The following is a 21,138-nucleotide window of genomic DNA, read 5'->3' as shown; positions in this document are numbered from 1 at the left end:
GCCTGGGACGCTTTAGAAGTAGGGATGCACAGGACTCAGGAAATCATTGGCGGAGTAGGGAAGTAGGTAAGCATTAACAGCGTACGTTTCTTGGTACCTGGAGCCTCTCCCCTTTCTTCCCAGTGAAATGGAAAGGTGAAAGGGAATGACTAAGATTAAATGTCCTAACACACACGTGTAGTGTGTTCTCCAGAATGTAATTACAGGTCTCTTGAATTCAGTAAAAGGGAGCCTTTAGTGTTGCAGATCCCCATCCGCCTTAGACCAAACTAAGGGGCAAAGCCTTGCAGCACTCCTCTCCGCCTAACCCCACCACTCCGGGTCATGGGGCAGGTTAGATGTTTTTATAAAAAGCTCGGCACCGGGCCTCTTGGAGGTGTAATAAGTAAGTATGAGTGACCGTTACTGAGGCAAATGAAAAACTGCTAAGCTCTTGGGGACACACAGCCTCAGAATACAATCTTGTTGCAACCTCAATAGGGCCCAAAGTCACGTGCATCATCTTGGGGGAGAAAAGCGGACACGGACATGCATCCGGCATCCATTCAACATACATTTTTAGCGAGGGCACAGGAGATAAGCAGTGCAACAGTCATCTGTCCCATAGAGAAAAAGAGGGGAGGGGAAAGAACATTGGGAAAATGGTCAGTGTTACCGTAGGGTACTGTGGGGAGGCCTCACTGTGAAGGTGGTAACCGGTTAAGCATCCGACTTCTGCTCAGGTCATGATCTCGAGGCTCCTGATTTCAAGCCCCGCATGGAGCTCTGTGCTGACAGCCCAGAGGCTGCATCCGATTCTGCGTCTCCCTCTCTGCCCTTCCCCCGCTTGCACTCTCTCTTTCTCCCTCTGTCTCAAAGATAAATGAACATTTAAAAAAGAGTGAGGCAGAGAAAAACAGCAAGTGTTCTGGGATATTTATGTGGCTCGGTTAACACCGCCTGGCTCAAGAGAGGCTTTCAGTAAGTAAGAGAGAAATAACGATTATAGGGAATTCAGAGGTTTGTTTCACCGGGGACTCTGCAGTACAACTGCACCTTTCTGGCTCCGGAAGGAGAGACAGGAGTTGAAGTCCCTATAAAAGCCCCAGACTTTGAACTCAGAAGAGAGACTGCATTTCTAAGCCCGGTGTCTCCTGTGAGCGATGCCTTTGGCCGAGCCGCGTCAAACCGGAGTCGGCTGGCCGTCTGTATCAGGACCGCCACAGATGCCTGTTTAACAAACGCTGGTTGCAGGAACCTACATTTTCCAGCCCAGGGCCCACGGAGCTGCACCGTGGGAGCCCTCAAAACAGTGGGGTCCTACGGTCCGGCCGGTTTCCGCGCGCGCCACTCGCTTCCGGTCGGCGCTGCAACATCATTAAGCGGCGCCGGAAGTGCCTTCGCGCTGCCTAGGAGACGGGACGCGGGGCCGTCGGCTGACAGGGCCGGGCTGGCCGCGCCCACTCGGTCGCCATGGAGCTTCCCCCAGGGCCTCGCGACGATCCCCGCGCCTGGGACGATGACTCGGACCCGGAGCCGGAGCCCGACCCCGACGCGCAGGCCGAGGCTTACGTGGCCCGCGTGCTCAGTCCGCCGAAAGTCGGGCAGGCGCTCCCGCGCGCGCCTTTGCTGTCGGCTCCGGTCGCGTCCCCTGGCGCCCTGGAGCCGCGGGCGGCGTCCAAGGGTCCGCCCGTGGGCGTCCCGGGCCTGCTGAGCCTTCCTCCGGAGCTGCTGCTCGAGATCTGCGCCTACCTAGACGCGCGTCTGGTGCTCCACGTCCTGCCGCGCGTGTGCCACACGCTGCGCGACCTCGTGCGTGACCATGTCACCTGGAGACTACGCGCGCAGCGCCGCGTACGCGCGCCCTACCCAGTGGTGGAAGGTGCGCGCGCCTGGGGGGCCGGGGTCAGCTGCCCAGATTGGGTTTGGGGCGGGGGATTAGATACCTGGGGTGCTGTGAGCAGAGCCCTGCAGCAGGCTTCCTGGTTGTTCCGGCTTGGGTGGAGGCTGACTGAGGTAGTTACCGATGGTGCCAAAGCCCCTGACCTTCCGGGTGGACCGTGAACCAGATGCTTGGGGTTCCGGGGCTGTGGAGATTTATCCTGGGGGGTTGGGGTCCCTGAACTCAGGACCCAAGGATCCTCAGGCTTGGGGTCCGGTGGTTGACACAGGGACTTGAAGTCTCAGCTTCTGGACTCTCTTGGGGGCTCAGGGTAAGCCAAAGACTCCTCTGAGTATAGAGGCTGAGCTAGCAACTGGTGATCCAAAGCCCCTCACTCTTAGAGTCTTGACCTAGGTAGGAGTGAGGAATGGTCTAAAGGTCCAGAGCTGCAACCCTTGAACCCAATCTAGAGTTTAGAGGTTAGGATACCCACAATCACAGATCCCCAAGCCCAGGGTCTAGCCTGATCTTAGGCAAGGGCTGGTGGTAATTCGTCCTGTCCCTGAGGTCATTGGTCCCTGGGGGATAAGACAGCTTTGGTGACCTTGAATTGATGGGACTTTTCTGAACAGCTTGATAAACATTGTTGCTGGAGCCCCATTATACCACTGACTCTCTGCACCTGGGGCTTGAGTTCTACATCTTGACCGAGCTCCCAAGTTTACAGATAACTAATTTGACAACACTTCATTGGGTCTGGTTAAGATCATTGAGGCAAAAAGTCCTAGTTCCGAGGCTTAGCCTGAGGGTTGAGGCAGGACCTTCACGTCCTGAGGCTACTATCCTCAGGGTTGGGGGGGGGGGGGGCTGCTGAGGCCTGGGAAAGCGGCACTGAGTCTCCAGTTACCCAATTTTTGGAAACTGGGGTGAGTTGTTCTAGACCCGCTTGGAAGGCTGGTGGGCTGGTGGTCCCAAAGCTAGATCCCGGGCCTCCTTGGGTGGGGTGAGGGCTCCCGGGGCGGGGACGGGGGGAGGGGGGTGCGGTTTCCAAGTCTGGTGAAGGTCGGGCTTCCCGGAAGCCAGAGGTGGGCTTGGAGCTGGTGTGGATGTCGGGATTCCTGCCCACTGGGGACTGTGCTCACGGTGCCCCACAGAGGAGGACTTTGACTGGCCGACGGCCTGCATTGAGCTGGAGCAACACCTGTCGCGCTGGGCCGAGGACGGGCGCTGGGCCGAGTACTTCTGCCTGGCCGACGGACACTTTGCTTCCATCGACTCCGTGCTGCTGCTCCAGGTGAAGCAGGGGCGGTGGGGGGCAGGCAGGGGTGGGCTAGGGTGACCCCGACAACACCGCCTCACTCTCTTCCAGGGCGGGACGCTTTGTCTGTCAGGCTCCCGAGATCGCAACGTCAACCTGTGGGACCTGCGGCAGCTCGGGGTGGAGCCCAGCCGAGTTCTAGTCAAGGCCCTGGGCACCCAGAAGAACAGCACCCACAAGGTGAGGGGCTGGGAGGCCATAAATAAATATTTTTAAAAGGGGGGGAGGTTGCCTGGGGGGGGCTCAGTCGGTTGAGCGTCCGATTCTGGATTCCGGCTCCAGTCATGATCTCACGGTTCCTGAGTTTGAGCTTCACTGGGCTCTGCACTGGCAGCGCAGAGCCTGCTTGGGAGTCTCTGCCCCTCCTTGAGCTCTTTCTCTCTCTCCCTCTCAGGTAGAGAGAGAGAGAAATAGATAGATATTAAAAAATAAAAAAGGAGGCCAGACAGGGGTAGGAGGGGAGAAGCCTGGGTAGGGCGCCGTGGCTAAGGGCGTGAGTTTTCTTTGGCACTGGACCTCAGAGATTTAAATCTTGCTCTGCTACTGTTAGTGTGACATTAGATGAGACGTAGGGCTTCTCTGGGCCTCCGTTTCTACTTTGTGTGGGGTCCGGATGAGAATGAATGGGATGAACGCACACGAAGAGCTTCGCTTAGGCTGGGACACACCGCAGGCGCTCGGTGGTCGTCAGTCAGACCTTGAGAGGCACAGGGCACGGCAGGTGGCAGTTACGAGGCTGCCGGCGGGGATCACGAAGCTCTGAGCATGGCTGGCATCTCGTGAGAAATGGCTGGGGAGGGCACCTCCACCAGTCATTGAGGTGGTCTAGGCAGGTGGCCAGGAGCTTGGTCTCAGAGCCAGGCTACTGGGTTCAAATCCCCACTCTGCTACTTTCTGGCTGTGTGACCTTAGGGATGGGATGCAACCTCTCTGTGCTCCAGTCTCATTTGTAGAATGGGACACAATTACAGTACTGTCCTCAGAGAGTCTGGCGGGGGGGTGGGGGGGAGTTAGTCACCAGCCAGTGCTTTGTGCATGTTAGCTCCTGAGACAGGGGCTGTTTTTTGTGCCCATCTTCTCAATGAAGAAACTGAAGGAGGGTACTTCATTTGCCCAGGCCACGGAGTGAAGGCCCCATTTTTTTTTTTTTTTAATTAAAAAAATTTTTTTTTTAACATTTGCTTGTTTTTCAGAGACAGAGACAGCAGGAGCGGGGGAGGGTCAGAGAGCGAGGGAGGGAGACACAGAATCCGAAGCAGGCTCCAGGCTCTGAGCTGTTGGCACGCAGCCCGATGTAGGGCTCCAATCCACAAACCACGAGATCATGACCTGAGCTGAGGTCGGCCACTTAACCGCCTGAGCCACCCAGGCGCCCCTAGTGGAGGCCCCGTTCTTAATCGCATTGTTAGGTGGCCTCAAACCACCACTTCTGCTGAGTCTCACAGGGATTTAGGAATATTCTGTGTGGGTGTGTTCCCCCCGGGCTCTGGAGTCAGACCCACGGACCTAAGTCCTAACCTCTACTTGGAGCTGACTTGTTCTGGGTCTCTGGGTCAGTTGTCTCCGTCCTCTGACCCTAAATTTTATTACCTCTGAGAGGGGGATGATCGCAGGTCTGGTCCGCAGGGCTGGGTGTGGTCGCTGGCAGCGCTGGACCACCGCGTGTGCTCCGGTTCCTGGGACAGCACGGTGAAGCTCTGGGACATGGCAGCAGACGGGCAGCAGTTCGGCGAGATAAAGTGTGTGGGGTCCTGGGCAGCGGGGGCAGGGCAGGGCCGGGTGCCGCGCAGTCGCAGCCCCGACCTTGCGGTCCGTGTGTTCCCAGGGGCAAGGCGGCCGTGCTGTGTTTGTCCTACCGGCCTGACATCCTGGTGACTGGCACCTATGACAAGAAGGTGACCGTCTACGACCCCAGAGGTGGGCTAGGGGCCCTGGGGCCTAGGTGGGGAGAGCAGGGCCGCCTGGGGTCTCCAGGGTCATGCCGGGGAAGGAGACACTTGAACCTCACAGCCTGGCTGGGACGATAGTCACAACCAGAGGCTGACCACTCAAGAGTGGCCTGGGCTGTGCTGGGGGCAACCAAGGCAACTGGTGGGGGGGCCGGGTGTTGGGGCAGAAGCCCCCTTCCGCCTGCGGCGAAGGATGGGAAGGCTCCGGAGGAGGGGCCTCTGAGCCTCGATGCTGTGGGAGGTGGAACAGCCCCCGAGAATCCTGGGTCCGCCACTTCCTCGCTCTCAAGCTCGAACCGCAGTCTCCCCATCTGTAAAATGTGGATAATGACTCCAGCCCCCTAGGGTTAATTGGAGGAGAGGACAGTAAGAGCCTTGGTGGAGTAAATGTTCACATAAAAAGCCTAGGATAAACACTGCCCAGCATATGAGCCTCTTCTGTTGTCTATTTATTCTTCTTTTACTTGAAGGGCTGGGGCTCTTGGCCCAGGCACAGCCAGAGCAGGGTGATGGGTGATGGTGGGACTCGTCTCCAATCAGTCGGCAGGAGGAAGCGTTTTATGCTGGGACTTGCAGAGGTCTGCTCTGCACTGCGAGCAGATGGGGTTGCGATGGGAGATGGGAGGGCAGAGACTTGGGGGTCCTGGATGGCCCAGATCCAGACGGGACAGGAGAAGAGAAAGACGGGACCACTTGCAGGATGCGGGTGGGCGGGGCAGACCAAGGATTCAGCCGAGTGGGGAGGGGCCTGGGGCCCCCTCCGAGGGGCGCTGACGTCTCCCTCCTCCCTGCATCACTCGCGAAGCGGGCCCGGCGCTGCTGAAGAGCAGGCGGCTGCACTCCAGCGCGGTGCTGGCGCTGCTGGCGGACGACCGTCACATCATCTCGGGCAGCGAGGACCACACACTCGTGGTGTTCGACCGCCGGGCCAACAGCGTCCTGCAGCGACTGCAGGTGCGCCCTCCCCTGCGGCCTGGAGGGACGGGGGCTGCGGCATGGCCTGGCCTGGCCTGAGCTGCCGTGTCCCGCGTCCCTCCCACAGCTGGATTCCTACCTGCTCTGCATGTCCTACCGGGAGCCCCAGCTCTGGGCTGGTGACAACCAGGGCCTGCTGCACGTCTTCGCCAACCACAGTGGCTGCTTCCAACTCGTCCGGGTCTGCCGGGGCTCTTGCCCCTTGCCCAACCGTCCCTGGGCCTCCTCCCTACCTCTCGACCCCTGGGTGGTTGTCGGGCTGGCGTTGGGAGAGCCCTTACCTGAGTGTCACCTGTCCCTCTTTTCCGCAGTCCTTTGACGTGGGCCACAGGTCTCAGATCACAGGCATCAAACACTCACTGGGGGCCTTGTACACCACGTCCACCGACAAGACCATCCGGGTGAGGCCCCAAGACAGGCCCCCACCCTTCCCTGCCCCCCCTCCACCCTCCCCCCCCCCCCCCACCGCCGGTCAGAGGTGCACTTCCTGACCTTTGCCCATCGCCCCTCACCAGGTGCACGTGCCCACGGATCCACCGAGGACCATCTGCACCCGAAGCCACAACAATGTGCTAAACGGGGTAAGGCCCTGCCCTGTGCACCCTCCCCAGCTGCCCAGAACGGCCCTGACTACTTCTGTCCCCGCCCTCCCAGATTTGTGCCGAGGGCAACCTGGTGGTAGCTGCCTCTGGGGGTCTATCGCTGGAGGTCTGGCGGCTGCAGGCCTGAGCAGGCGGACGTGGATGTGGATGTGGGTCTGCCGGCCCGCAGGCTGGGCCAGGGCTTCTGTTCTCGGGGGACCTTCCCCCACGCCGGTGCCGCCTCCGCCCTGTCCCAAAGGCCTGGGGCCCGAGGAGTCCGGGCCACGGTTAGGCAGTGTCCCCGGGCTGCGCCCCGCGCCAGGGAAGGTGAGGCTGCCGTTCAGGCCCACCCAGGGGACTGCTTGCTCCCCTCCCTTGGGCCCAGTTTTTGTTACGGTTTGGACACCTGCTCTCCCTGGAGAGCAAAGGAGAAATAAACTTGATGTACTGGTGTCACCCGAGGGCTCTGCCTGTGCTTGCTCGGGGCGGGGGGGGGGCAGGGGGGGGTCTGCGAGACGGCCGTGAAAGCCTTGGCAGCCACTACTTACGTCTGCGGGCGCCTGTGCCCGCTCGAGTGCATTTCTGTGATCACGTGTGTCCGGGTGTCACTAGGGAGGTGACCCTGTCTGCGCACATCTGTGTGCTGGCGGATGTGGGTGTGTGTGAGGGAGGAGGCCCTTGAGGACGTGCGCACATCTGTACGACGGCACCTGTGGGCGCGTGTGACGTGAAGGCGTGCGTGATGTGTGTCGGCATGTAGAGCGGGACCCCGACCCTAGGTGTGTATGTGCAGCGGGAGGGGGAATCTGCTAGTGCTGCCCCAGAGGTGCAGGGTGGGGGTGGTGCACGCCCTTCCATCCGGGAGTCCAGGTGTGTGTGTGCTGTTGTGGCCGTGACCCTGGGGTGGGTGGGGGAGGGAGGCTGGGCCGGGTGTGCGGGGGGTGGGGGGGGGGGTGCGAGTCTGTGGTCCCTCTCTGTCCCCGTGAAGCCTGGCCAAGCCACGTCCCGAGGATCATTCACTTCCTTTTTATTGAGGCCTCCTGGGCGGTCGGGGCCGTGAGTTACAAGATGGCACAGGGCTTCTTCTCCTTGAAGGGGTTGGTGGCAGCCGGGATGCCCACAAGGAAGGGGTCGCTCTTGGCCTGCTCCGCGCAGAACTGCAGCAGGTGCCGGCCGCCTTGGACACCTGCGGGCCAGCCTGTCAGCTGGCCCCGGGCTGTCCGCCCGCCCCCTCTCCCGGACACGCCCATGCCGCCCTGGTCCTCACCTTCATGCGGTCGATGCCCGCCTCCACCCGCAGCTGCTCCACGGCCCGGCGGGCCTGCCCGATGTCGCTGCCAATGGCCACCTTGCTGGACATCTGCACGAAAGTGAGCAGGGTCGTAGGGAGTGGGCTCGATTCCAGACCTTGAGCCCTAGGGGCTACCTGAGAGTCTCCCAAACACCTCTTGCGTCCTCTGGGGACTGTGGGAAGGGGGTGGCGGTTCCCCAAGCCCCGCCAGGACCACATACTTCAGCTGAGGACTCCGGCGGATTCCCGGCGGCTCAATCCTCCAGCGGCCCGGTTCTGGCTCCCTCCCTTGCCAGCCCGGCCTCTCAGCCCCCTCCTCTCCTCCCCCACCCCTGCAGAGACTTTGAAGCCTGGACACTCGTGGAGTGAAATGTCAGCGGCAGCAGCTGCCTCAGCTGAGGGGGGTCCCTGCCCCAGGGGGCCCAGTGGCTGCGCTGGTGTCACATGTCACCTTGGCTAAGGGGAAGGCGGGGTTCCCGGCCTCTGCTCCCCACCGTGTATAGAGTGTACCCTGGCTCAGGTGCGGGCCCGCCTCTCCCCCCCATCTACACTCACCCCCGGGATCTTACCCACAGATTATGCTGATGGCTCCACCTGTCCCCATCCCAGCCCCGTCCCTGATTTCAGACCTGCCCAAAGAGCTTCCTGCTCTTCAGTCGGTCACACTGATGTCTCGGGGGTCTCTCATCTAACTCGGCCAAAGCTGGGGTCCAGATTATCCTCTCCCCCCCGCCCCAGATCTTCTGCCCCCAAGTTCACCACCATCCACCTAACTGCCCTGGCCCAAATCTTGAACCCCTTTAATCCTCCCTTTCTGGTGTCCCCACATCTGATCCTTTCCCAGGAACCCTCAGATCAACTTCAAATTAGGTTCTCAGTCTGGTCACTTCTCTCCACACCTGTTGGCATCTCCCAGGTCCTGCGCCCACCTCTGCCGGCTCGGACCTGTGCAGTTACCTCTGCTCTGGTCTCCCCTGCTCTTCCCTTCCCCACTGCCCCCGCTCCCCACCGCCCTTCTCAAGGCATCCAGCGGGATCTGGTAAAAAATGACATTACAACACGGATGCACCTTGAGAACATTATGTTAAGTGAAATGAGCCAGTCACAAAATGACCGATAACGTACGATCCCGTCTATGTGAGGTCCCTAGAGGAGTCAAATCCATAGAGACAGGAAGCAGATGGTGGGAACCAGGGGCCGGGGGAAGGGTGAGGAGTTAGTGTTTCCTGGGGCAGAGTTTCAGTTTGGAAAGATGAGAAGGGTCTGGAAATGTATGGTGATGATGTTTGTACAACAGTGTGAATGTGCTTAATGCCATGGAACCGTACGCTTTACAGTGATTATGATAATAGGGGCGCCTGGGCGTCCTACTTCAGCTAGGTCTCTCTGCTGTCTGTGCGGAGCCTGCTTGGGATCCTCTGTCCCCTCTCTCTCTGCCCGTCTCCTGCTCTGTCTCTCAAAAATAAACATTTAAAAATGATTATGATAATAGATTTTGTTATATACATTTTACCACGGTGGGGGCGCCTGGCTACCTCAGTCAGTGGAGTGTTTGACTCTTGATTTCGGTTCAGGTCACGGTCCCAGGGTCGCGGGACGAAGCCCTGCATCGAGCTCCGTGCTGGGCGTGGAGCCTGTTTGGGATTCGATCTCTCGCTCTCTCCTGCTGCCCCTCTCCCCCCGCTCTCGCGCTGTCGCTCTCTAAACAATAACAACATTTAAAAAGGAATGATGTGTCTGGCTTCTGTTTAATGAGCTCTCTGGCCACAGCTGGAAGATGAATCAGAGGGACGGTAGCCCAGCGTGGAGGCTGAGAATGAGAAGCACCTGGATACAAAGACCCATTGAGTTGCACACCTGAAACTAATATAATGTGCTATGTCAATTCTATTTAAAAAAAAAAAAAAAACACCTGGATTTGGGACCTCCTTTGTGGGTAGCCCTTGGTGGCTGTGCTGAGGGATGGATGTGGGTGTGAGAGAAGGGGAGACATCAAGTTCAATTCCCCGGTTTTGAACGTACCAGGTGTGTGGAGCGCTCATTTGCTGAGTTGAGGGCTCTTTGTTGAGGTGTGGAAGACTTCAGGGAGATCAGAGTTAGGAGGAGAGGGACTGAGGTGGTGAGTTTGAGATCCAAGTGGAGACTGTCAAAGATGGTCTCTTCTTCCAATTAAGTAGGCTAATCTCTGGCCTCAGGACCTTTGCACTGGCAAAGGTTTCTTTACCAACGGGGGACGATGGGGGAACGGCCTCCCCAAATCTTCACATATGGGGACTTTCTTGGCCTTCTGGCCTTGGCTCAAATGTCACCTCCTCGGTGTCCTTCCCTAACTACCTGTCCCTGCAAATAAGGCCACCGGTTACCCCTCCATCCATCCCTAATTCAAAGACACATCATTTCTGAATCCTCAATAACACTTACCGCTATCGTTGTTACCTTTCTAGCTCCCCGAACTGTGGACTCCAGTAGGGCAGGGACTGCATCTCATTCACTGATAAAGCTGCCGCGCCACACACAGGGCTCAACGTATAGTACAGACTTCATAAATTGTAGAGTGACTTGTTAAAAGAATCCCCCTGGGGGACCAGACCCAGTCCAGGACTCTGAGGACCCGTTAAGATACAGACCCCGCCTTCGAAGGTCTCACAGCCTTGCTGGAGGGAGACGTCAGCCTTGGATCCCAGAGGAGGTCCCTTACTTTGAGGAAGGTCAGGGAAGGCTTCCCGGAAGAAGCGACAGCCGCTGCTGCCAGGGGAAGATCAGAGAGTTAGGTAGCTTGTGGAGTCTCTGGAGACCTGTGAGGCACGAACAGGGATCACTAAACCGTTTGATGAGAGACGCCCAGAGGCAGAAACTATCTGACATCTCCTGATGACTCGAATCCTGTCCAAGGGCGACGTCTAAGAAGCCATCCTTTTCCCCCGACGGGACAGAAACGAACGGGAGAGCGCCGCGCAACGCGGTGGGTGTCCAGCAGGCGGCAGTAAAAGTAGGACTCTTCATCTCGGGCTGACAAGGGGCGAAAGGGATCACCGGCTCCTCGCGGCTTCCGTATTACGGAACGCACGCGCAAAGATGGACGCGTCCTGGATTACGGAAGTCACAGAGAGTCATGTGACCAAGCAACTTCCCGTCCCCTTCGGCAGGTTCTCCGAAGCCCTACTTCCTGCGCTGTCTTACAGAAGAGCGTGCCGGGGCTTAGCGCGTTTCGAGGCCGCTGGAGGCCTGGCCTGGGGTGGCTGTGATCTGAGAGTGCGGCCGCAGGAGCATGGAGGGTCCTCCGGAGGGGGAGGCACCTGCAGCGGCGCTGGCCGCTGTGCTGAAGCACAGCTCGGCGCTGCCGTCCGAGAGCGCCCAAGTCCGAGGCTACGACTTCAACCGCGGCGTAGACTACCGTGCGCTACTGGAGGCCTTCGGCACCACTGGCTTCCAGGCCACCAACTTCGGGCGCGCAGTGCAGCAAGTCAACGCCATGGTGATGCCTGGGGCGGGACTTCCTGGATGGAGGGGGCGTGGTCACCAGTAGCAGCAATGCAGCACTTGAAGGGGGCGGGGGCTCCCTGGAGAAGGAGGAGTGTCCTTTGTTGGGCGGTCCGATAGGTGGAGAGAGGCAGGGCCCGTTCCGGGCGGGAGTTTCTGCGCTGGGAAGAGGACGTCGTTCCTGCACCCTCATCGCGTCCTACTTTCCGAATGATTCTAGATAGGGGGCAGGTTATAGGTGACCAATGAGAGTTCTGGACGGTGCAGTTGAGGAGGAGCCTGAGTCAGGACGGGGTCTGAGCTCGGATTTGCTTTTTCCGATAGGGAAGGAGGCCGGGCCTGCAAAGGTCATGCTCTCCAATTCCTTGAAAGAGGGGTAAAACCTGAGCGTGTGCCCTGAGATTTGGGCTGTGAATGGGGAGGAGCCTGCACAGGGGGCGTTCGTTCCCTGGTTCCAGGTATTCCAGGTAGAAGTGGTCCCCCATCCCTGAGTGGGCAGAACCTGGGGGCGAGTCCTCTGGCTAGTTTGGGGTCAGCGGGTGAGGGTGACTTGACCCCTCCTTTACATCTAGATAGAGAAGAAACTAGAGCCGCTGTCGCAGGATGAAGACCATCATGCAGACTTGACCCAGAGCCGCCGCCCACTTACTGGCTGCACCATTTTTCTGGGCTACACATCCAATCTCATCAGTTCAGGCCTCCGTGAGACCATCCGTTACCTCGTGCAGCACAACATGGTGGGGACCTGGTGGGATTGTGGCCTTGGTCTTAGGGGCAAGATTATCGATCATTTAAGTGACATAGGGAGACAGGGTCATTTTTTTTTTTTTTTTAAGTTTATGTATTTTGAGAGAGAGAGTGAGCTGGGGAAGGGCAGAGAGGAGAGAGAATCCCAAGCAGGTTCACCACTGTCAGCATGGAGACCAATGCGAGGCTTGAACCCATGAACTGTGAGATCATGACCTGCTCTGAAATCAAGAGTCAGACGCTTAACTGACTGAGCCGCCCAGGTGCCCCCCACTGAGTCAGTTTTAAGCAGAGGGACACGATCTAATTTTGTTTTGTAGTAGAGCTTCCCCCAAGGGTCACTGGATGAGAGTTGGGAATTACGAGCCATGCCTGGGATGAGGACAGGGCCCTTCCCCGGGCCAACCTCACTGACTTGCTGCAGGTGGACGTCTTAGTGACCACAGCTGGCGGTGTGGAGGAAGATTTCATCAAGTGCTTGGCACCCACGTACCTGGGCGATTTCAGTCTCAGGGGGAAGGAGCTACGCGAGAACGGGATCAACAGGTGGAGACCCTGAGTGGTGCTGGGCAAGGGAGCTGGGCTGAGGGTCCTGGGACCCGATGCCCACATGCCTCATGTTCGCAGGATTGGAAACCTACTGGTGCCCAATGACAATTACTGCAAATTTGAGGACTGGTTGATGCCCATTCTGGACCAGATGGTGCTGGAGCAGAACACAGAGGTGGGGCAGGAGTGACCTGGGGGCAGGCATGGTAGGAGGCAGGGGAGGCACTGCTGCTTGAAGCCAAGGTCTCCTCCTAGGGTGTGAAGTGGACGCCTTCCAAGATGATCGCCCGGCTGGGCAAGGAGATCAACAACCCAGAATCCGTGTATTACTGGGCCCAGAAGGTGAGGGCCTGGGTGGGGCAGATACCAGGCCTGGGCACGTGTTAGCTGGTTGCATCTTCATAGCCACCTGGGGAGCCAGAATGGTTTTCGTCATCTCCACTTTTAGGTGAAGAACCTGATGCAGAGGTTAGGTGGTTTGTCTGAGGTTGCACAGCCAGAGTGTGGTCTTGGTATCCTGGCTCTATTCCTAGACCACCTGGGATCAGTTGGGGTCGTGCCTCGAAACCCTCATGGGGCAGGGCACATGGTCCCACGCTCCTCAGAGGCTGAGCTCCAGCAGCCAGAATAACGAGAGCTCCCAGTCTTTGTCAGACACGATCCTTAGCGTTTGCCTGGGGTTTCATCCCGTATGCCTCTTCATCTGTGAGGGAGGTGCCGCCTCAGCACTTTAGTTGAGGAAACAGAGGCCCAGGGAACTTAAGCACTCTGCCCAGAATCAGGCAGAGAGGAGGGGATCCCACTGGGATGGGGACCAGCCTGCCCACCCTGGGCTCTGAGCCCCAGCTGCTCTCCTGTCTTCCTGTTTCCCAGAACCACATCCCCGTGTTGAGCCCAGCGCTCACAGATGGCTCCCTGGGCGACATGATCTTCTTCCATTCCTACAAGAAGCCAGGCCTGGTCCTGGACATCGTTGAGGGTGAGGTGCTGGGGCCACGGAGGAGTGGGGGAGGAGGGCTGGCTGGGCCCATAGCCTGACCACGGCGCTCTCCTCCCAGACCTGAGGCTCATCAACACACAGGCCATCTTTGCCAAGCGCACCGGCATGATCATCCTGGGCGGGGGTGTGGTCAAGCACCACATCGCCAACGCCAACCTCATGGTGAGTGGGGTTAGAGTACCTGGTCCCTAGCGAGGGTGGCACTTGGGCTTGCCATGCAGACATGCCTGTGCCATGTGCCAGGGAGACAACCGTGGACTAGACAGGCCATAATCTCTGCCCTCTCGGACTGAGGTTCTAGACAGGGCGAAGGGCAGCACACCAGGGCCATGCACGTCAGGTGGCAGTAACTGCTATGGGAAAAAAAGAGGGATGACAATCGGCAAGAGAAAGGAGTGCTCTTCAGAAAAGGTAAGCTCTGGGAAATCCAACCTGTGAGCAGAGAAAACAGCCAGTGCAAAGGCTTTGAGGTGCCTGATTTAAGTCAAGGAACACTTAGGAGGCCGGCGAAGGGGAACGGGAAGTAAATAACCAGTCAGGCCTCCAGGGCCACCACTTGGGTCCTCACAGGCGCCCTCTGGCTTCTGTGGGGGGAACAAACGGCGGGTTCTGGGTAAGCAGTGATGGGACCCGGACCAGGGCGGGAGTCTTCTGTATATTTGGTGGCAGTCCCTGCTGAACAGATGCAGGAGAGTAGTTGCTAGATAGCAGGTGGGTTGGGGGCAGCTCTGGCCACGCATTGACATGGGCCTTTCCTTTGAAGCAAGGGGCCACTAAGGGCTTCCTTCATGCAGGACACATCCCTCAGCCTCTAGCTAGTCCCCTGCGTCCGTGTCTTTCTGCCTGCCTGTCTCCAGTGACTGCCTGACCAGCTCACCTTGCCCCTCCCCACAGCGGAACGGGGCCGACTATGCTGTCTACATCAACACGGCCCAGGAATTCGACGGCTCGGATTCTGGTGCCAGGCCAGACGAAGCAGTCTCCTGGGGCAAGATCCGGGTGGACGCACAGCCTGTCAAGGTGAGGGTGGTCAGCTGGGGGGCGGGGCGCAGTCTCCCAGAATGCGGTCACAGGCCCCGCGGTTCACCCAGATCCCCTCTGCAGGTCTATGCCGATGCCTCCCTGGTCTTCCCCCTGCTTGTGGCCGAAACCTTCGCCCAGAAGTCGGACGCCTTCACGCCCGAGAAGAATGAGGACTGAATGGCTACCGCACCAGCGAAGCCTCCCCTCTATTTATTAGCGTGCAGTTCTCCCCTCACTCCTTGGTCAGCAGCAGGTCTCCAATAAATGGTCTCTGTGAGCCTGGAGTCTGTGCCCTTGGTGGTGGCGGGTCCCCCGACTTCAGCCCGTGCCACCCTCCGCCTCATAAGCCTCTTCCCGCCAGCAGTGGACGCTGCCCCCCACGGCAGTCAGCAGGCAGGGCTCCTGGGGGTGGTAGGACAGTGACTGCACCACACCAGGACCCACGGGCAGGGCCAGTGCCAGGGCACCCTGTGGAGGGAAGGATGGGGGGCAGTTACCGGTGCAGGTCTCTCCCCTGACCTCCAGCCACCTGCCTCGGATCGCTTCCCCGGCACCGCAAACCTCACCTGCCCCAAAATGAACCCGTCTGGCGTTCCATCCCTCCAGGTGCTGGGCCAGAGACCTTGGGAGTCTCTCTCTCTCACACCTCCCACCCCTTTATCACTAAGTGCTCCTGGCTCTGCCTTTAGACCACGTCCAGACCGCGGATGCCCTCCACATTCACAGCCACCACCTTGCTCCAATCTTGTGTCTCTTCCCAGCTTCTCTCCCCACGCTGCCACCGTCCAGACTCTACTGGCCCACTGGGCAGCCTCCGTGCTCACTTCCTTCATCACCTTACAGTCCTCGCTCAACACATACGGTCCCTCGAGCAGGCTCCAGATTTCTCTTCCCACTTCAAACATGTCCCTGCGTGTGCCCTTCCCTTCAGGGTGACTTCCTGTCTACCAGACTCTTGAGAAGTAGGCAGAACACTGGTGTGTTCTTAGTTCCCAGGCGCCACCCCCTCCCCCCCGCCGCCCCCCCCCCCCCCCCCCGCCCTCCGTTTCCTCCATCCTCTTAGGGGGCTTACTTTCCCTGGCCAAGCCTCAGCCCTGACCCCATGAGGCCAGAACTGTCTGTTCCCAGCCTGACATCCCCACCAGACACATCAGGACAGGGCTCACAGGGTTGGGGACTGGGAACGGCAGGGATGCTCAGAGATAGCTCAGGTTTCCTGAACCACAGCCCCATCTCAGCTTGGCTTCTGTGGCCTTGGTTAACCTGGCTTCTGTGACCTTGGCTAACCTGGCCCTGCAGCTGCTGCCACGACCCCACAGTACTTGTATCTCCTGACCAACATGGGCCACACCTCCAAGCCTAAGCACACAGTTCCCTTTGCCGGGAATGTCTTTCCTGCTTCATCCTGCCACTCACTCCTCCCAGCTCCCAGCTCTAACAGCATTGCCTTTTCCCGGTGTGGGAGTGATGGAGGCACCCTGGTACAGAGCTGGGGTGAGAAAGCTCACCTCTACCAGGTCCCAGAAGTACACCTTCCCGTCCTCGGAGCAGCTGACCACGTGTGTGTCACGCTCACTCAGGCAGCAGTCCAGCTTGTACTCCTGGTTCTTATGGCCCGTGTACCTAGGGGTCAGTGGGATCAGAAGGGGCTGGGGCTGGGGGCTGGGCGGGGCTGGGGGACACATCCTTGAGGACTCACTCGCCCAGCAGTTCCCCGGTGTCCTTGTCTAGAAGCCGCAACGTGGAGTCCAGGCTGGACACCAGGGTGCACTGCCCGTCCCGGCTGAAGCAGGTACAAGTGATGGGGCCTGGGGGGGGTGGGGAGGGGTGCGGGTGAGTGAGACCAGGGCCCCATTTGCTGCCCCCGCCTTCCCTGCCTGCCCCACAGCCCGGCCACACTCACTGCCCACATAGTCTGAGAAGAGCTGCCCCATCCTCAGGTCGTAGCGCCTCACCCGGCCGTCCACGGAGCTGCAGGAGGATGGATGCAGCTGAAGCATCACCCGGGGCCAGTAGGTCCATGGCTCCAGTCCCAGTACCCTCCTTGACCCTGCCAGGACCCTGGGGGCAAGGCTGGGCTTGCCCTTCCTGTGTACCCTTCACTGTCATGCTCACACTCAAGGCCAGCCGTGGAAACTATGCACTAAAGTGAACTCACGAGTGTAATTCCGAGACGCTGGCTTTGAGACTTACACACCCAGGGCCAATCGGGACCCACTCCACCTGTTTCTGATACCGACTGAGCATGCTCTCTGGGCTAGTCCTTGGGACACAGCTGCCACCCAGCCAGGGGCACTTTCTGCCATCGTAAAGCCCCACTGACTGAGAGTAATCTAGGAAGACCTCTCCGAGGAGGTGACATCTAAACTAGGACTTGAAGGATAAGGAGACAAACGTCTGTGGTCCAGGAGACGTGTGGGAACAGGCCAGCAATAGGCTGGGAAGCCCCAACTGCCCCCACAGGGGGGAATGGCACTCCTCTGGTTTTTGGCAACACTTGGGCACCCGGGCTTGGGCTTGGGAATTTTAATTGTTCGCCTCCCGCAACTAGAATACCAACCCAATGTGGGTGGAGATTTTTCCCGATTTCATTCACTGCTGTGTGTGCACTGACTAAATCATATGCAGGTGATGCTCAAAAAACACTAGGAGTAATTAGAAAGGGAGTCCAGGTAGAGGAAGAGCAAAGGCAAAGGTCCTGGGGTGAGAGCGTCCTTAGCACATGAAGAGAAATGAGACCAAGAATGAATAAAAGCTGAAAAACCAGCAGAGACCAGACTGTATAGGGCCCTGTAAGCTGAGGGGAGAAGAGGAGATTTACAATCTAAGCAGAGAGGCAGCGGTGATCCCCCGTGGCACCCGGGAGGGGTGAGGAGGTCCGGGCTCCACTCACCCTGCCAGGATCTCATGGTCCGACACCTTCACACTGGATATGCCATCCCTGGCTTCGTCCAGCGTCTGCACTGGCTCAGGCCTTCGAGATCGGCAGTCCCAGCAGCGTATGCTAGAGTCGATAGAGCCTGTGAGGCCAGCATGACGGTGAGGTCAGGTTTGGGCTGCAGGGGCAGCACCCTGCCTAGGCCCCAGACTCACCAGACAGGATGACCGTGGCCTCTTCATTAAACTGGACCGTGTTCACCTTCTGAGAAACAGGAATTGCCACTCAGAGGAGGCTGGACTTTGGAGGACTGGGATAAAGGCAGGGTTCCGGGTTCCAATGCACGTTAAGGCAAGGGCAAAGGCTAGAGACAGGGGAGGTGAAAGGTTCTGGGGAAACTGCATGCTGGGCCATGGGGAAAGGATGCTTGCTCTGTAGTGGGTAGGGGTGGAAAGGTTCCCTGTCACCAGCTACACAATAATGCGGGTCCTCTCCGTCATCCACGCCTTAATGAGGCCCCTCCTTGCTCGTACTCACCCCCGCGTGGCCCCGGAATTTGCGAACGACCTGCCCTGATGCCACATCCCACAGCACCACCGCCTTGTCCCCGCCGCCGGAGCAGAGACTGCTGTTGTCAAAGGAGCTAGACGGCATAGGAGGGAAGGTGAGTGTTGACGTCGGATCCCGACCTCGGCACCCGTATCGCGGCCTGGCCCCCAGCTCACCCGGCCGCGTCCAGCACCTCGTAGCCGTGGCCACTGTAGGTCCGCAGCAGCGTCCCCCGCAGCGGGTTCCACAGTTTCAGGGTCTTGTCGCTGCCGCACGTCAGACAGTAATTGCCATCCACTGGGGAACACCAGGAGGGGATTATAGGGCCGCGGGCCTCAGGAGGCAGGAGGACACGGAATGAAGAGGGAGCTCACCATTAAATCGTACAGCTCGCACTGCCCCCTGCCCGCAGTCCAGCGTCTTCACTCGTTTTTGCGGCAGCTCCGGGCCCCGCGGTTTGGGCTCAGGGAAAGCCATTTGTGTCAGGACCCTTCCCCACCGCCCTAAATCGGTTGGCACCGAAGATTTCGAGCCCTCGGAACCCACGCTTGGGTGTAACCTTGTGGTCTTCCGCGGTCTACTTCCTGTCTCTCACTTCCGGTTCAGATGTTTGGCTTCTTGAAGATAGTTTTGGGAATACTGGAGCCTGATTCCAGCTTCCAGGTTTCTTTCCCCACTTCTTGTTTTCAAGGAACATTTTTGGTCTCTTCTAATTGTCTGTCCCCTGCCTGGGAGGAGTCCTGGCCCCCGCCGCCGGGAACGGAAGCTCGAAGTCTGTGGGTGCTACTCTAAAAGCCATCCTCCGTTTCCGCGCCGGAAACTGCAACTCCCGCAGCGGAAGAGGCTCGACCTCCGACCCGCCATGTCCACTAACAGTATGTCGGACCCACGGAGGCCGAACAAAGTGCTGAGGTGAGGACCCCCACGTCATGGGAACGGGGCTCGGGTTGTGGGGCGAGGCCCAGGGAAGCGCTTGTCCATCTCGGGGGTGGGACTTGAGTGCCTCTGACCCTTGACCCTGCCGCAGGTACAAGCCCCCGCCGAGCGAGTGTAACCCGGCCTTGGACGACCCGACGCCAGACTACATGAACCTGCTCGGCATGATCTTCAGCATGTGCGGCCTCATGCTCAAGGTGGGCGGCGCCGAGTTTCCTTCGGCGTAGCTCCGCCCGACAGCGAAGCCTGTCGGGGCAGCGGATTCGGAAAGCAGCGGGGCTGCCGCTGAGGGGGCGGGGCCTGGCCGGGGGGGCGGGGCTGAGCCAGGCGAGGATGTGAGGGAAGCGAGGGGTCTGGGTGGGTACGTGGGAGGTCTGTCTAAGGTTGGGGGCCAGGTTTTAAAGCGGTTTGGAGGGGACTCGGAAGGATGGGGTTCTTAGCATCATGAGGTGTGTTAGAGGCCAGTCTTCTTGGGCCTGAGAGTATGTGGAGGGGTCAGAGACGCACGCCGAGAGAGTAGGACCAAACACTGGGTGCCTGGAGTAGGCTAGGAGGAATGGGACTGAGGGACTCTTGGGGGCAAGGTCCAAGCTGCTTCAGATGGAATCAGTCGGTTGGAACCAGTGCCTGGTAATGCCCCGCGGGTGGGGGTGGGGGGTCATTGGTGTGCCTTTCATTGACCAAATCCCACCCACCCACCTACCTTTCCCTAGCTGAAGTGGTGCGCTTGGGTCGCCGTCTACTGTTCCTTCATCAGCTTTGCCAACTCCCGGAGCTCTGAGGACACTAAACAGATGATGAGTAGCTTCATGTGAGTCTGGGCCTAGAGAAGGAGGACTGCTGAGTTAACGGGGAGTGGGGGACCCAAGCCTACCCCTCCTGGACTGACACCTGTCTCCTGTCCCAGGCTGTCCATCTCTGCCGTGGTGATGTCATATCTGCAGAACCCTCAGCCCATGACGCCCCCCTGGTGATGTCAGCCTAGGACCACTCTGTCTGCCTTCCCCCAGGCCTGGCCCCTGGCTGCCCAGCCTCCTGCCCTCAGCTGCTGTCCTGGGCTTCCATGAATGCGGTAGTCTCAGGGCCCGCAGCTGGCTGGAGGGAACCTGACCCTTTCCCTGGGATTCCACTTCTGCTGGGCAGAGGGGAATACCCTGGGCCTACCCCTCCTGCCTGCCTTCCCCAACCTGCCTGCTGCGGTGGGAGATGCTGTCCATGTTTCTAGGTGTATCCATTCGTTTTGTTGTTATTGTTGTTGAAACCAGTTAAATAAAGTTTTGCATTCTGGCTGTTCTTTGTGACCTCCTTTTCTGTGCATTGTGGGTGATCTTCCTCGTTGGGGGGGGGGGGGTGGGTGGGCTCCAGCTCTTCCACTCAATCAGGCCTTTGGTGGGGCTCTAGCCTGGAGCCTTCTGGTGGTTCACTTGCTTATTTCACAAGCCTTGTGACTTAAGTCAGCTGCTAGAGACAGGGAAGTGACCCCTGTTCTCTGGCAATTTAGCACATGGGCTCTGCTGACCTGAGGAATGTGGGCTTTGATTTTCTTATCAGGCGAATTGGGTAATATCAGCCAACTGGATGGACTGACAGGGACTGGGAAAAGCATGAAAGGCTGAGACCTCCCCCACTGGTCACTCCCCACCTGAGTACCGTGGGTATTTCTTTAACAACTAGGCTGGATACCTCCCAATCTCAGCACTCTCAGGGCAGTTCCCGTATCCGTAATCCTCGTAGGACAGAACAGGACCGCCATCAACCCCTGCTCCTAGCCAAGCTAGGTCCCTCCAAGACCCCAGCCTTAAAGGTCAATGGGACACCCTAGGATCCTGGGCACACACTCCCACCTCCTAGCCGAAATTACACCCATGGGAAAATCTGAGACCGATGCATCCACGGGGACAAAGGGGCACTCCGAGGCCACTTGGAGGCAGGGAGACACTAAAGGCTCTTCTGGCAAAACCAGCACCCTGGGGGGGGGGGGGGCACGCCCAACGCCTCCCT

General features: G+C 58.9%; 5 protein-coding genes across 7 annotated transcripts; 3 read left to right on the top strand and 2 right to left on the bottom strand.

Moving 5' to 3' along the window:
• The first annotated feature begins 53 nt into the window (after positions 1-53).
• On the top strand, positions 54-7,140 carry FBXW9 (F-box and WD repeat domain containing 9). Of its 2 annotated transcripts, none has more exons than XM_019427593.2 (10): positions 54-1,861; positions 3,016-3,155; positions 3,231-3,359; positions 4,806-4,918; positions 5,005-5,096; positions 5,934-6,082; positions 6,171-6,284; positions 6,415-6,504; positions 6,619-6,684; positions 6,758-7,140. In XM_019427593.2, exons 1-10 carry the CDS (start codon positions 1,453-1,455, stop codon positions 6,830-6,832), a joined length of 1,377 nt encoding a protein of 458 aa, XP_019283138.1. In that variant the 5' UTR covers positions 54-1,452; the 3' UTR covers positions 6,833-7,140. The 2 variants fall into 2 exon arrangements, with proteins under 2 accessions (XP_019283138.1, XP_053754260.1); XM_053898285.1 differs by having other exon boundaries at positions 4,779-4,918.
• A 554-nt stretch (positions 7,141-7,694) lies between these two features.
• GNG14 (G protein subunit gamma 14) lies at positions 7,695-10,582 on the bottom strand. Its single transcript, XM_053898287.1, is given in 5 exon segments — positions 7,695-7,852; positions 7,855-7,870; positions 7,952-8,044; positions 9,511-9,676; positions 9,998-10,582. Coding segments are annotated over 4 exon segments (291 nt in total). The 5' UTR covers positions 9,586-9,676; positions 9,998-10,582; the 3' UTR covers positions 7,695-7,745.
• Positions 10,583-11,243: 661 nt separating this feature from the next.
• DHPS (deoxyhypusine synthase) lies at positions 11,244-15,051 on the top strand. Of its 2 annotated transcripts, none has more exons than XM_019427595.2 (9): positions 11,244-11,450; positions 12,028-12,192; positions 12,627-12,748; positions 12,830-12,926; positions 13,007-13,093; positions 13,625-13,730; positions 13,810-13,913; positions 14,646-14,771; positions 14,856-15,051. In XM_019427595.2, exons 1-9 carry the CDS (start codon positions 11,244-11,246, stop codon positions 14,949-14,951), a joined length of 1,110 nt encoding a protein of 369 aa, XP_019283140.1. In that variant the 3' UTR covers positions 14,952-15,051. The 2 variants fall into 2 exon arrangements, with proteins under 2 accessions (XP_019283140.1, XP_019283139.1); XM_019427594.2 differs by having other exon boundaries at positions 14,843-15,051.
• WDR83 (WD repeat domain 83) lies at positions 14,957-18,860 on the bottom strand. The gene is made up of 9 exons (XM_053898286.1): positions 18,576-18,860; positions 18,378-18,498; positions 18,190-18,295; positions 17,868-17,916; positions 17,668-17,794; positions 16,678-16,745; positions 16,474-16,582; positions 16,283-16,397; positions 14,957-15,242 (listed from the first exon to the last, which is right to left on the bottom strand). Exons 1-9 carry the CDS (start codon positions 18,676-18,678, stop codon positions 15,093-15,095), a joined length of 948 nt encoding a protein of 315 aa, XP_053754261.1. The 5' UTR covers positions 18,679-18,860; the 3' UTR covers positions 14,957-15,092.
• A 122-nt stretch (positions 18,861-18,982) lies between these two features.
• Positions 18,983-20,430, top strand: WDR83OS (WD repeat domain 83 opposite strand). Its single transcript, XM_019427602.2, has 4 exons — positions 18,983-19,113; positions 19,229-19,334; positions 19,851-19,948; positions 20,045-20,430. Exons 1-4 carry the CDS (start codon positions 19,064-19,066, stop codon positions 20,109-20,111), a joined length of 321 nt encoding a protein of 106 aa, XP_019283147.1. The 5' UTR covers positions 18,983-19,063; the 3' UTR covers positions 20,112-20,430.
• The last annotated feature ends 708 nt before the right edge of the window (positions 20,431-21,138 follow it).

This window comes from Panthera pardus, unplaced genomic scaffold (assembly GCF_024362965.1).
Source record: "Panthera pardus isolate Hobbes unplaced genomic scaffold, ASM2436296v1 HiC_scaffold_8, whole genome shotgun sequence".
NCBI lineage: Eukaryota > Metazoa > Chordata > Mammalia > Carnivora > Felidae > Panthera > Panthera pardus.
This window is presented reverse-complemented; position numbering and strand designations above follow the sequence as displayed.

Bases quoted from the DNA above. Each gene is read 5' to 3' on its own strand.
- FBXW9 (XM_053898285.1), top strand. From the start codon at position 1,453: ATGGAGCTTCCCCCAGGGCCTCGCGACGATCCCCGCGCCTGGGACGAT. The intron at 1,862-3,015 runs GTGCGCGCGCCT...GGTGCCCCACAG, and splicing joins GCCCTACCCAGTGGTGGAAG to AGGAGGACTTTGACTGGCCG. The intron at 6,505-6,618 runs GTGAGGCCCCAA...GCCCCTCACCAG, and splicing joins CCACCGACAAGACCATCCGG to GTGCACGTGCCCACGGATCC.
- DHPS (XM_019427594.2), top strand. From the start codon at position 11,244: ATGGAGGGTCCTCCGGAGGGGGAGGCACCTGCAGCGGCGCTGGCCGCT. The intron at 11,451-12,027 runs GTGATGCCTGGG...CTTTACATCTAG, and splicing joins TGCAGCAAGTCAACGCCATG to ATAGAGAAGAAACTAGAGCC. The intron at 12,749-12,829 runs GTGGAGACCCTG...TCATGTTCGCAG, and splicing joins CGCGAGAACGGGATCAACAG to GATTGGAAACCTACTGGTGC.
- WDR83 (XM_053898286.1), bottom strand. From the start codon at position 18,678: ATGGCTTTCCCTGAGCCCAAACCGCGGGGCCCGGAGCTGCCGCAAAAA. The intron at 17,917-18,189 runs GTGAGTACGAGC...CCTGTTTCTCAG, and splicing joins AATTCCGGGGCCACGCGGGG to AAGGTGAACACGGTCCAGTT. The intron at 15,243-16,282 runs GTGAGCTTTCTC...TTCCCTCCACAG, and splicing joins ACTTCTGGGACCTGGTAGAG to GGTGCCCTGGCACTGGCCCT.
- WDR83OS (XM_019427602.2), top strand. From the start codon at position 19,064: ATGTCCACTAACAGTATGTCGGACCCACGGAGGCCGAACAAAGTGCTG. The intron at 19,114-19,228 runs GTGAGGACCCCC...ACCCTGCCGCAG, and splicing joins AGGCCGAACAAAGTGCTGAG to GTACAAGCCCCCGCCGAGCG. The intron at 19,335-19,850 runs GTGGGCGGCGCC...ACCTTTCCCTAG, and splicing joins TGTGCGGCCTCATGCTCAAG to CTGAAGTGGTGCGCTTGGGT.